This window comes from Balaenoptera physalus, assembly GCF_965194825.1.
Source record: "Balaenoptera physalus genome assembly, chromosome: 10".
Lineage (NCBI taxonomy): Eukaryota > Metazoa > Chordata > Mammalia > Artiodactyla > Balaenopteridae > Balaenoptera > Balaenoptera physalus.
In genome coordinates this window covers 105,123,651-105,136,599 of record NC_138889.1, presented here as the reverse complement: position 1 = coordinate 105,136,599, position 12,949 = coordinate 105,123,651, and the positions used below count along the sequence as shown (strand labels likewise).

Genomic DNA, 12,949 nt, shown 5'->3' with positions numbered 1-12,949 from the left:
GCCAAGGAGGTTGCTAGGCTTTGTCTCTCAGAGGTCAGACCTGATTGCTGGGATTTATGATCCACACCTAGTCTCCAGCATTCTCAGTGTTGGGGGTGAATTCAATCATGTTCAGAAGAATGACAGTTTCTAATTTTTTTTGCACTTACTCATATTCGCATTCTGTCATTTAATTTTCACAACCACCTTTTGAGAAAGCAACTATTATTATCCCCCATTTTACAGGTGGGGAAACTGAGACTCAGAGAGGTTAAATGACTTGTCCAGGGTCACAAGGCTAGTAAGTGCCAGAGCTGGAATTCAAATCCAGAGCATGTGGGCTTTGAACCTTTTAACCACTAAGAAGTGCTGTGTCTTCTTTCTTCCCCCAGGGGGCGGTGCTGTGGTTTTGGGGGCGGAGTCTCGAGCCTCTGGGGACGTGGCCATTAACATGATGGACTCTAGGACCAGCCAGCAGCTGCAGCTCATTGATGAGCAGGTATCCACGCTCTGAGCTTGGGAGGAGTTGCTCCTCTGTTTTCCTCTGTGGTCACAAGCAAGCGTTTGGAATGTGCCATGGGTGGAATGGCAAAGTGGAGGGTCCTAAAGAGGCAGGCCCTACCCTGCAGAAGCTCCCAGTGCTCATGTATGCTGTCTCTCCTCTGAAGGATTCCTACATCCAGAGCCGGGCAGACACCATGCAGAATATTGAGTCCACAATTGTTGAGCTGGGCTCCATCTTCCAGCAGTTGGCACACATGGTTAAGGAACAGGAAGAAACCATTCAGAGGTGAGATTCTTTCTCTCCTTAACTTCAAAAACAGGAGCCTTCTCTTCCCTGTGGATTGGCATCCTAAAGGTCCCCAGGGACAGCTTGATGCCCTTTGAAAGAGAAGAGTGAATCCTGTCCACCCATAGGGTCAAGTTCACCTGCCTCCATCCACTCAACAAGTGTTAATTGAACACCTGTTCCTTGTCAAGCACTGTCCTAGGTGCTGGGGATGCAGTGATGAATAGCACAGTTAAGTCTATTTTGTGGAGCTTACTTTGTAGTATGGAATTTAATAGTGTGGGTGAGAACAGCTGTTAAAAAGAATTGAGAAGAAATTTTCAGGTACTGATAAGGGCTATACTGAGAATTAAAGTCGGATGAGGTGTTCAGAAAGTGATGGAGGAGGTATATCAGATTGGGCGGCAGGGAAGGCTGCTCTGAAGACTTGATATTTAAGCAGAGACATGAACTACAAGAGGGATCCAACCATGCAAAGGAGAGGGTAAGAGTTGTCTAGGCAGTGCGGACAGCTAGAGCAAAGGCCCTATGATGGGACAGTCTTGCTGTATTAAAGAATCAAAGGACTTCCCTGGTGGCACAGTGGTTAAGAATCTGCCTGCCAATGCAAGGGACACGGGTTCGATCCCTGGTCCAGGAAGATCCCACAGGCTGCAGAGCAACTAAGCACGTGCTCCACAACTACTGAGCCTGCGCTCTAGAGCCCGTGAGCCACAACTACTGAGCCCACGTGCCACAGCTACTGAAGCCCATGCGCCTAAAGCCCGAGCTCCACAACAAGAGAAACCACTGCAATGAGAATCCTGTGCACTGCAACGAAGAATAGCCCCCACTCAATGCAACTAGAGAAAGCCTGTGTGCAGCAAGGAAGACCCAACGCAACCAAATAAATTAATTAATTTTTTAAAAAATTTTAAAAAAAGAATCAAGAAGGCCAGTGCAGCTGGAAAGCAATGAACAGGAAGAGAAAGGTACAGGATAAGACTGGAGGGAGGTAGGCAGAGCCCACGCACGGGAAGGCCTCTCTGCTCCCCTGGGGCCCCCTGCTACTGCACGAGGCATTTTATCTGCTCCTCTTTGGCACTTAGCGTCCATTCAGTCAGTTACGGAGATACAGTCAAGGATGAAAGAGACAAAGAACCCTCCCCTTGTGGAATACACATTGTTGTAGGGGAGATAAGTTAAAATATACATAATAAGTAAATGGTCCAGTGTATATTTTTGCCCAGTGATAAATCCATAAATAAAAGTAGAGTAGGGTAAACTAATCAGGAGTTCTAGGTTTGGAGGAGCAAGTTGTAATTTTAAATAGGATGGTTATTAAGAGAGGCCCTATTAAGATGACGTCTATCCAAGAAGGGGGAAGGTAAGGGAGTTTGCCATGTGGATATACGGAGAAGAGTACCAGGCAGAGGGAAGAACCAGTGTAAAGGCCTTCAGGCAAGAATATGTCTGATGAGTTAAAGGACAGCAAAGAAGCCACTGCATCTGGGGACAGGTGAGAAGGAGAGTAGTACTGGGTGAGAGGTTAGAAGGGAAATGGGAGACCAGATCATGTGGGGCCTTTTAAAGCCAGTGTGAGGATTTAGCGTTTACTCTGAGTGACATGGGGAGCCACTGCAGGGTTTTGATGAACGGTTATACTATCTGATTTCTGCTTTATTTATTTATTTTCTGGGCCGCACTGCGTGGCTTGTGGGATCTTAGTTCCTTGACCAGGGATTGAACCAGGCCACTGCAGTGAAAGTGCCAAGTCCTAACCACTGAACTGCTAGGGAATTCCCTCTGACTTCTATTTTAAAAGAATCATTTGGTTGCTGTAGTCAGAACAGATTGTAAGGACCTAGGATAGATGCAGGGAGATGGGTGCAGAGGCCTTTTCAGTAATCTAGGCAAGAGGTGATGGTAGCTGGGACCAAGGTTGTATGAGTAGTAGTTGCACTCTGGATGTATTTTGGAGGTAGAACCAATAGGATCAATTACTTCATGAACTGAATGCAGGGCGTGAGAGAAAAAGAATTTATGATAACTCCAGGCTTTTGATGTGAGCAATCAAAGGGATTCATCCTCTTCACTTGAAATAGGGCTGGTTACGCAGGGTAGAGTAGATTTGGGGCAAAATAAGTTGTGTTGGACACGTCCAGCAAGAGGTGGACAGTTGTTTGTTAGACATCTAGGTGGAGATAGTGAACAGGCCGATAGATATAAGGAGTTGAGGAGACAGGTCTGGGCCAAGAGTGGGCAGAATTGGACTTTGAAACTAGGCCAAGGGAGTTCTAAGAGGAGGATCAAGCACTGAGTCCCAGGGCTATTTCTGGACTCAGTTCTCAGTTCTGAGGGAGGGCACTGAACAGGAGCACAGCTTGTGAGGTAGGAAGAAAAATAAATGAATGTGGTGTCCTAGGAGCCAGGAGAAGAAAAGGATTCAGGGAAAGAATAATCAGCTGTGACAAATTTTGCTTATAGGCCAAGCAAGATGAGAGCTGAGAATTTAATTGGAGTGTTTAGTTCATTAATAGTTAATAATTTTTGCTAAGGTTGGATTTAGGCCTACCATTTTACTATTTTTTTTCTGTTTTTCCCTTCTTTTTTTTGTTCCTCTCTTCCTTCTTTCCTGTCTTTTGAACAGTTGGAAAAAAAAATTTTAATTCCATTTAAATTTGTCTGTTGGTATTTTAGCTATATGTAATTGCTTTTTTTTTTTTCCAGTGGTTGCTCTAGGGATTACAATATGCATCATTAACTTTTCCCAGTCAGCTTCATATGAAATGTGAGAACTTTGCAACCCTCTTCTCCATCTTTTATGCTTTAGTTGTCATATTTGTTGCATCTACATACTTTATAAACTCCACAATATAATAGTATAATTTTTATCTTAAAGAAATTAAGAGGAAAAAATAGTCTTTTATACTTACTCATATATTTACTGTTTCTAGTGCTCTTCATTTCTTCCCGAATATCCAGTTTCCATCACTTCCCTTTAACCTGGAGAATTTTCCTTAGTACTTTTTGTAGTGCAGTTCTGCTGGTGACGAATTCTTTTACTTTTCTTTTTTTTAATATAAATTTATTTATTCATTTATTTAATTTTTGGCTGCATTGGGTCTTCGCTGCTGCACATGGGTTTTCTCTAGTTGCTGAGAGCGGGGGCTACTCTGTGTTGCAGTGCACGGGCTTCTCATTGCGCGGAGCATGGGCTCTACGCGCATGGGCTTCAGTAGTTGTGGCACTTGGGCTTCAGTAGTTGTGGCTCACGGGCTCTAGAGCGCAGGCTCAGTAGCTGTGGTTCACGGGCTTAGCTGCTCCGTGGCATGTGGGATCTTCCCGGACCAGGGTTCGAACCCATGTCCCCTGCATTGACAGGCGGATTCTTAACCACTGCGCCACCAGGGAAGCCCCTTCTTTGAATTTATGCTGCTTGGGGTTCTCTGAGCTTCTTGAATCTGTAAATTTATGTCTTTCACAAAGTTTAGGGAATATTTGACCATTATTTCTTCAAGATTTTTTTCTGCCTCTTTCTCTTTCTGTTTTCTTCTTCTAGGAATATATATATATATACACATATATATAATCAACTGTAGGAATTCCCTGGTGGTCCAGTGGTTAGGACTCAGCACTTTCACTGCCAAGGGCCTGGGTTTGATCCCTCGTTGGAGAACTAAAATCCCGCAAGCCACGTGGCACGGCCAAAAAAAAATCAACTATAACTATATATTTATTTTGCTGATATATATATATCAACAGATTACATCTCATTAGGAGGCATTTAATGTCAGATTGACCCTGTATTATCTAGAACAAGTTTGATCACTTGATTAAGGTAGTAACAGATAATCTCTCCTTTTAAAAGTACATTTTCTTCTTTGCAATCAGCAAGTGATTATGGGATACCCTGTTCCCAAAAAGCCTTTAACCTAATGTTTCTAGTAGCCAGTTATTATGCTTGTCTGGTCTGAATCAATTTATCTAATTTGGGTGTGTTTTTTCTGTAAAGAAGAGCTTTCCTTTATTAACTGCATGAGCTGAAGTTCATCTTTTTTTTTTTTTAGAAATTATTATTTATTTATTTTTGGCTGTGTTGGGTCTTCGTTTCTGTGCAAGGGCTTTCTCTAGTTGTGGCAAGCGGGGGCCACTCTTCATCGCGGTGCGCAGGCCTCTCACTATCGTGGCCTCTCTTGTTGCGGAGCACAGGCTCCAGTCGCGCAGGCTCAGTAGTTGTGGCTCACAGGCCCAGTTGCTCCGCGGCATGTGGGATCTTCCCAGACCAGGGCTCGAACCCGTGTCCCCTGCGTTGGCAGGCAGATTCTCAACCACTGTGCCACCAGGGAAGCCCCTGAAGTTCATCTTAATTAGGCTGGATAAACCTTAATTATTTTCCTGTATTTTCAGAGTAAATAGTTATGGAGTAGGTGCCATAGTAGTGACCAAGGAGGTTTTTTGTTTTATTTCTTCCTTGTTTTTGAGTATCATTACGGGCTTAAGGTTTTTATTTATGTTTTATATTACAATTAGTTAGGATAATGATTATTTTCAATGTTCAGATTGTTCCCAATTTGTCCAGTGGAAGACAAGAGGTTTTTGTTTTGTTTTTTTAAAGAATGGGAGAAAATTAAAGTATGTTTGTATTCTTTTTTTTTTTTAAATAAATTTATTTTATTTATTTATTTTTGGCTGCATTGGGTCTTCGTTGCTGTGCACGGGCTTTCTCTAGTTGCAGTGAGTGGAGGCTATTCTTTGTTGTGGTGTGCAGGCTTCTCATTGCGGTGTCTTCTCTTGTTGCAGAGCACGGGCTCTAGGCGCGTGGGCTTCAGTAGTTGTGATACGCGGCTCAGTAGCTGTGGCTCACAGGCTGTAGGGCGCAGGCTCAGTAGTTGTGGCACACGGGCTTAGTTGCTCCGTGGCACGTGGAATCTTCCCAGACCAGGGATTGAACCTGTGTCCCTAGCATTGGCAGGCAGATTCTCAACTACTGTGCCACCAGGGAAGCCCCATATGTTTGTATTCTAATGGGAATGATCCAGCAGAGAAATAAAAATTGATAATATAGCAGGCAGGGGGAAGAATCTTAAAGTTATGTCTTTGAGAAGGTGAGAGGAAGTGGGATCCAGTGGATAAGTAGAGGACTTGGCTTTGAGATGAGCTGGTGAGAGCTGGGAAAGCAGATGCTGGGGGGAGGGACCAAGATAGCTGAACTCATGGCACTGTGTAAATGCCTGGGACTCAGCACCTAGTAGTTGAATAAATAAACAAACATCCTTTTAACCATTGGTTGCCAAACCTGGGTGTTCATAGGAACCCCCTCCCCCTATAGAGCTTATAAAAAATGAAGATCTTGCCAACCAGTGGCTGGCAGCCGCTGCACAAGGCAGAGCCTGGCAACTAACCAGACCAGGGGCCAGCCATGCCTCCTGGGCCACCTACGCCTAGTCAGCCCTACCACAGCAGAAGGGCCCACACAATATGGGGCAGCCCTAGAGCATATAGCTCTGGTGACCGAGGGAAGTGAACTGCTGGGATGCATAGGACATCTCCTACGAAAGGCCATTTCTCTAAGGTCAGGAAACATAACGAACCTACCAGGTACATAGAAATAAAAGCAGCAAATTGGGCAAAATGAGGCAACAGAGGAGCATGTTCCAATCAAAGGAACAAGTTAAGACCCCAGAAGAAGAAGAACTAAGTGAAGTGGAGATAGGCAAACTACCTGATAAAGAGTTCAAGGTAATGATCATAAAGATGATCAAGGAACTTGGGAGAAGAATGGATGAACACAGTGAGAAGATTAACAAAGAGTTAGAAGATGTAAAGAAGAACCAAACGGATGAATATAACTGAAATGAAAAATATACTAGAAGGAATCAACAGTAGATTAAATGATACAGAGGAATGGATCAGTGAGTTGGAAGATAAGAGTAGTGGAAATCACTGAAACTGAAAAGAAAAAAAAAAAGAGAAGTGAGCACAGTTTAAGAGACCTCTGGGACATCAAGTGTACTAACATCTGCATTATAAGGGTCCCAGAGGGGAAGGGAGAAAGAGACAGAGAACGTATTGGGAGACATAATATTATAGCTGAAAACTTCCCTGACCTGGGAAAGAAAACAGACATCCAGGTCCAGGACACCCAGAGAGTCCCGAACAGCATCAACCTGAAGAGGACCACACAAAGACACATTGTAATTAAAATAGCAAAAATTAAAGACAGAGAATATTAAAAGCAGCAAGGGAAAAATAACAAGTTATGTACAAGAGAACTCCCATAAGGCTATCAGTTGACTTTTCCAGCAGAAACTCTGCAGTCCAGAAGGGAGTGACATGATATATTTAAAGTGATGAAAAGGAAAAACCTACAGCAAGAACACCCTACCTGCCAAGGCTTTCATTCAGATTTGATGAGGGAATCAAAAATTTTATAGACAAGCAGAAGCTAAAAGAGTTCAGCACCACCAAACCAGCTTTAGAAGAAATGTTAAGGGGACTTCCCTAAGTAAAAAAAGGCCACAACTAGAAACATGAAAATTATGAAAGGAAAAAGCTCATTGGTAAAATTAAATATACAGTAAAAGTAGTAAATCAACCACTTACAAAACTGGTAGGAAAATTAAAAGACAAAGAGTAAAATCACCTATATCTACAATAAGTAAGTAAGGGGTACACAAAACAAAAAGTTGTAAAATATGATGTCAAAAACTAACTGTGGGGGAGGGGAGTAAAAATACATTTGAACTTAAGAGATCAGCAACTTAAAATAACCACATATGTATATTTATAGATTGCTATATATAAACCTATGGTGACCATAAACCAAAAATCTATAATAGATATACAAAAAAGAGAAAAGAATTCAAACATAACACCAAAGATAGTCATCACATCATAAGGGAAGAGAACAAAAGAAGAAAGGAACAAAAAGAACTACAAAAACAACCCTCAAACAACTAACGAAATGGCAATAAGTACATACCTATCAATAATTACTTTCAATGTAAATGGACTAAGTGCCCCAATCAAAAGACATAGAGTGCCTGAATGGATACAAAAACAAGACCCATATATATGCTGCCTATATATGACTCACTTCAGATCTAAAGACACACACACAGACTGAAAGGGGATAGAAAAAGGTATTCCATGCAGATGGAAATCATAAGAAAGCTGGGTAGCAATACTTATATCATACAAAACAGACTTTAAAACAAAGACTGTAACAAGAGACAAAGAAGGACATTACATAATGATCAAGGGATCGATCCAATAAGAAGATATAACAATTCTAGACATACATGCACCCAGACATAGGAGCACCTGAATATATAAAGCAAATATTAACAGACATAAAGGAAGAAATTGACACTAACACAATAATAATAGGGAACCTTAATATCTCACTTATATTAATGGACACATCAGACAAGAAGTCAATAAGGAAACACTGGCCTTAAGTGACACATTAGACCAAATGGGTTTATATAGAGAACATTCCTCCAAAAGCAGCAGAATACAAATTCTTTTCAAGTGCATATGGAACATTCTCCAGGATATATTACACGCTAGGCCACAAACCAAGTGTTAGTAAATTTAAGAAAACTGAAATCATATCAAGCGTCTTTTCCAACCACAATGCTATGAGAGTAGAAATGAACTACAGGAAGAAAATGCAAAAAAAACTAACAAGTGGAGGCTGAACAATATGCTGCTAAACAACCAATGGATCACTGAAGAAATGAAAGGAGAAATAAAAATTATCTGGAGACAAAACGAAAACAATAATCCAAAATCTGTGGGATGCAGCAACAGCAGTTCTAAGAGGGAAGTTTATAGCAATAGAAGCCTGCCTCAGGAAATAAAAATCTCAAACAACCTACCCTTACACCTAAAGGAACTAGAAAACGAAGAACAAACAAACCCAAAGTTAGTAGAGGAAAGAAGTAATAAAGATTAGGGAAGAAATAAATGAAATAGAGACTAAAAAAAAATAGAAACGATCAATGAAAGTAAGAAGAGATAAACAAGATTGATAAACCTTTAGCCAAACTTATAAAGAAGAAAAGAGAGAGGGCCTAAGACAATAAAATCAGAAAAAGGAGAAGTTACAACTGATACTACAGAAATACAAAGGATCAAAAGAGATTACTATGAAAACTATATGCCAATAAAATGGACAACCCAGAAGCAGAGAACAAATTCCTAGAAACGTATAATCTCCCAAGATGAATTAGGAAGAAATAGAAAATATGAACAGACCAATTACCAGTAGTGAATCAGTAATTTTAAAAAACTTCCAACAAAAGTCCAGGACCAGATCGCTTCACAGGTGAATTCTACCAAATGTTTAGAGAAGAGTTAACACCTATCCTCAAACTATTCCAAAAAATTGTGGAGGAAGGAGTGATCCTAAACTCATTCTACGAAGCCAGCATCACCCTGATACCAAACCAAAGATATCACAGAAAATAAAATTACAGGCCAATATCACTGATGAACATAAATACAAAAATCCTCAACAAAATATTAGCAGACTGAATCCAACAATACATTAAAAATACACACCATGATCAAGTGGGAGCTTATTCCAGGGATGCAAGGATGTTTCAATCCACAAATCAGTGTGATATACCACATTAACAAACTGAAGAATAAAAATTATAGAGCATTTCAATAGGTGCAGGTAAAGCTTTTGACAAAATTCAACATCCATGTATGATAAAAACTCTTCACAAAGTGGGCGGAACACGCCTCAACATAATAAAGGCCATATATGATAAGCCCACAGCTAACATCATACTCAGTGGAAAGCTGAAAGCATATCCTCGAGATCAGGAACAAGGATGCCCACTCTCACCACTTTTATTCAGCATAGTATTGGAAGTTGTATCCACAGCAATCAGAAGAAAATGAAATGAATCCAGATTGTACAGGAAGAAGTAAAACTGTCACTGCAAACGACATGATACATAGAAAACCCTGAAGATGCCACCAAAAAGCTACTAGAGCTCATCAATAAATTCAGTAAACTTGCAGGATACAAAATTAATGCACAGAGATCTGTTGAATTTCTATACACCAACAACAAACTATCAGAAAGAGAAATTAAGGAAACTCATTTACAATCGCATCAAAAAGAATAGGAATAAATCTAAGGCAGTAAAAGACCTGTACTTGGAAAACTGTAAGACACTGATGAAAGAAATTGAAGAGGACACAAACAGATGGAACAATATTCCATGTTCTTGGATTGGAAGAATTAATATTATTAAAATGACCATACTACCCAAGGCAATCTACAGATTCAGTGCAATCCCTATAAAATACTAATGGCATTTAGTCTTTTTTTAAATTTTAATTTTATTTTTTTTTTATACAGCAGGTTCTTATTAGTCATCAATTTTATACACATCAGTGTATACATGTCAATCCCAATCTCCCAATTCATCACACCACACCACCCCCACCCCCCCACCGTTTTCCCCCCTTGGTGTCCATACGTTTGTTCTCTACATCTGTGTCTCAATTTCTGCCCTGCAAACTGGTTCATCTGTATCATTTTTCTAGGTTCCACATATATGCATTAATATACAATATTTGTTTTTCTGTTTCTGACTTACTTCACTCTGTATGACAGTCTCTAGATCCATCCACGTCTCAACAAATGACCCAATTTCATTCCTTTTTATGGCTGAGTAATATTCCATTGTATATATGTACCACATCTTCTTTATCCATTCGTCTGTCGGTGGGCATTTAGGTTGCTTCCGTGACCTGGCTATTGTAAATAGTGCTGCAATGAACATTGGGGTGCATGTGTCTTTTTGAATTATGGTTTTCTCTGGGTATAGGCCCAGTAGTGGGGTTGCTGGATCATATGGTAGTTCTATTTTTAGTTTTTTAAGGAACCTCCATACTGTTCTCCATAGTGGCTGTATCAATTTACAGTCCCACCAACAGTGCAAGAGGCTTCCCTTTTCTCCACACCCTCTCCAGCATTTGTTGTTTGTAGATTTTCTTATGATGCCCATTCTAACTGGTATGAGGTGATACCTCATTGTAGTTTTGATTTGTATTTCTCTAATAATTAGTGATGTTGAGCAGCCTTTCATGTGCTTCTTGGCCATCTGTATGTCTTCTTTGGAGAAATGTTTATGTAGGCCTTCTGCCCATTTTTGGATTGGGTTGTTTGTTTTTTTAACGTTGAGCTGCATGAGCTGTTTGTATATTTTGGAGATTAATCCTTTGTCCATTGATTAGTTTGCAAATATTTTCTCCCATTCTGAGGGTTCTCTTTTCGTCTTGTTTATGGTTTCCTTTGCTGTGCAAAAGCTTTGAAATTTCATTAGGTCCCATTTGTTTATTTTTGTTTTTATTTTCATTACTCTAGGAGGTGGATCAAAAAAGATCTTGCTGTGACTTATGTCAAAGAGTGTTCTTCCTATGTTTTCCTCTAAGAGTTTTATAGTGTCCAGTTTTACATTTAGGTCTCTAATCCATTTTGAGTTTATTTTTGTGTATGGTGTTAGGGAGTGTTCTAATTTCATTCTTTTATATGTAGCTGTCCAGTTTTCCCAGCACCACTTATTGAAGAGACTGTCTTTTCTCCATTGTGTATCCATGCCTCCTTTGTCATAGATTAGTTGACCATAGGTGCATGGGTTTATCTCTGGGCTTTCTATCTTGTTCCATTGATCTGTGTTTCTGTTTTTGTGCCAGTACCATATTGTCTTGATTACTGTAGCTTTGTAGGATAGTCTGAAGTCAGGGAGTCTGATTCCTCCAGCTCCATTTTTTTCCCTCAAGACTGCTTTGGCTATTCGGGGTCTTTTGTGTCTCCATACAAATTTTAAGATTTTTTGTTCTAGTTCCGTAAAAAATGCCATTGGTAATTTGATAGGGATTGCACTGAATCTGTAGGTTGCTTTGGGTAGTATAGTCATTTTCACAATATTCTTCCAATCCAAGAACATGGTATATCTCTCCATCTGTTGGTATCATCTTTAATTTCTTTCATCAGTGTCATAGTTTTCTGCATACAGGTCTTTTGTCTCCCTAGGTAGGTTTATTCCTAGGTATTTTATTCTTTTTGTTGCAATGGTAAATGGGAGTGTTTCCTTAATTTCTCTTTCAGATTTTTCCTCATTAGTGTATAGGAATGCAAGAGATTTCTGTGCATTAATTTTGTATCCTGAAACTTTACTAAATTCATTGGTGAGCTCTAGTAGTTTTCTGGTGGCATCTCTAGGATCCTCTATGTATAGTATCATGTCATCTGCAAACAGTGACAGTTTTACTTGTTCTTTTCCAATTCGTATTCCTTTTATTTCTTTTTCTTCTCTGATTGCCGTGGCTAGGACTTCCAAAACTATGTTGAATAACAGTGGTGAGAGTGGACATCCTTGTCTTGTTCCTGATCTTAGAGGAAGTGCTTTCAGTTTTTCACCATTGAGAATGATGTTTGCTGTGGGTTTGTCGTATATAGCCTTTATTATGTTGAGGTAGGTTCCCTCTATGCCTACTTTCTGGAGAGTTTTTATCATAAATGGGTGTTGAATTTTGTCAGAAGCTTTTTCTGCATCTGTTGAGATGATCATATGGTTTCTATTCTTCAATTTGTTAATATGGTGTATCACATTGATTGATTTGCGTGTATTGAAGAATCCTTGCATCCCTGGGATAAATCCCACTTGATCGTGGTGTATGATCCTTTTAATGTGTTGTTGGATTCTGTTTGCTAGTATTTTGTTGAGGATTTTTGCATCTATATTCATCAGTGATATTGGTCTGTAATTTTCTTTTTTTGTAGTATCTTTGTCTGGTTTTGGTATCAGGCTGATGGTGGCCTCATAGAATGAGTTTGGGAGTGTTCCTTCCTCTGCAATTTTTTGGACGAGTTTGAGAGGGATGGGTGTTAGCTCTTCTCTAAATGTTTGATAGAATTCACCTGTGAAGTAATGGCATTTAGTCTTCTGTGGAGACACAAAAGACTTGCAATATCCAAAACAATTTTGAGAAAGAAGAACAGAGCTTGAGGTGTCATGCTCCTTGTCTTCAGACTGTACCAAAGCTACAGTAATCAAAACACTATGGTACTGAAACAGAAACAGACACATCAATGAAACAGAATAGAGAGCCCAGAAATAAACCCACGTACTTATGGTCAATTAATCTATGACACAGGAAGCATCAATA

The 12,949-nt window shown here is 40.0% G+C and overlaps 1 protein-coding gene across 2 annotated transcripts in view; it reads left to right on the top strand.

Annotated features, from left to right (window-relative positions):
• Positions 1–12,949, top strand: part of STX5 (syntaxin 5) — a 28,061-nt gene that overhangs the window by 7,087 nt on the left and 8,025 nt on the right. For both annotated transcript variants that reach the window (XM_082478032.1, XM_082478033.1), the window contains exons 9-10: positions 372–478; positions 648–769. In XM_082478032.1, the coding sequence (XP_082334158.1) occupies positions 372–478; positions 648–769 (229 nt within the window). The remainder of the gene's footprint in view (positions 1–371; positions 479–647; positions 770–12,949) is intronic.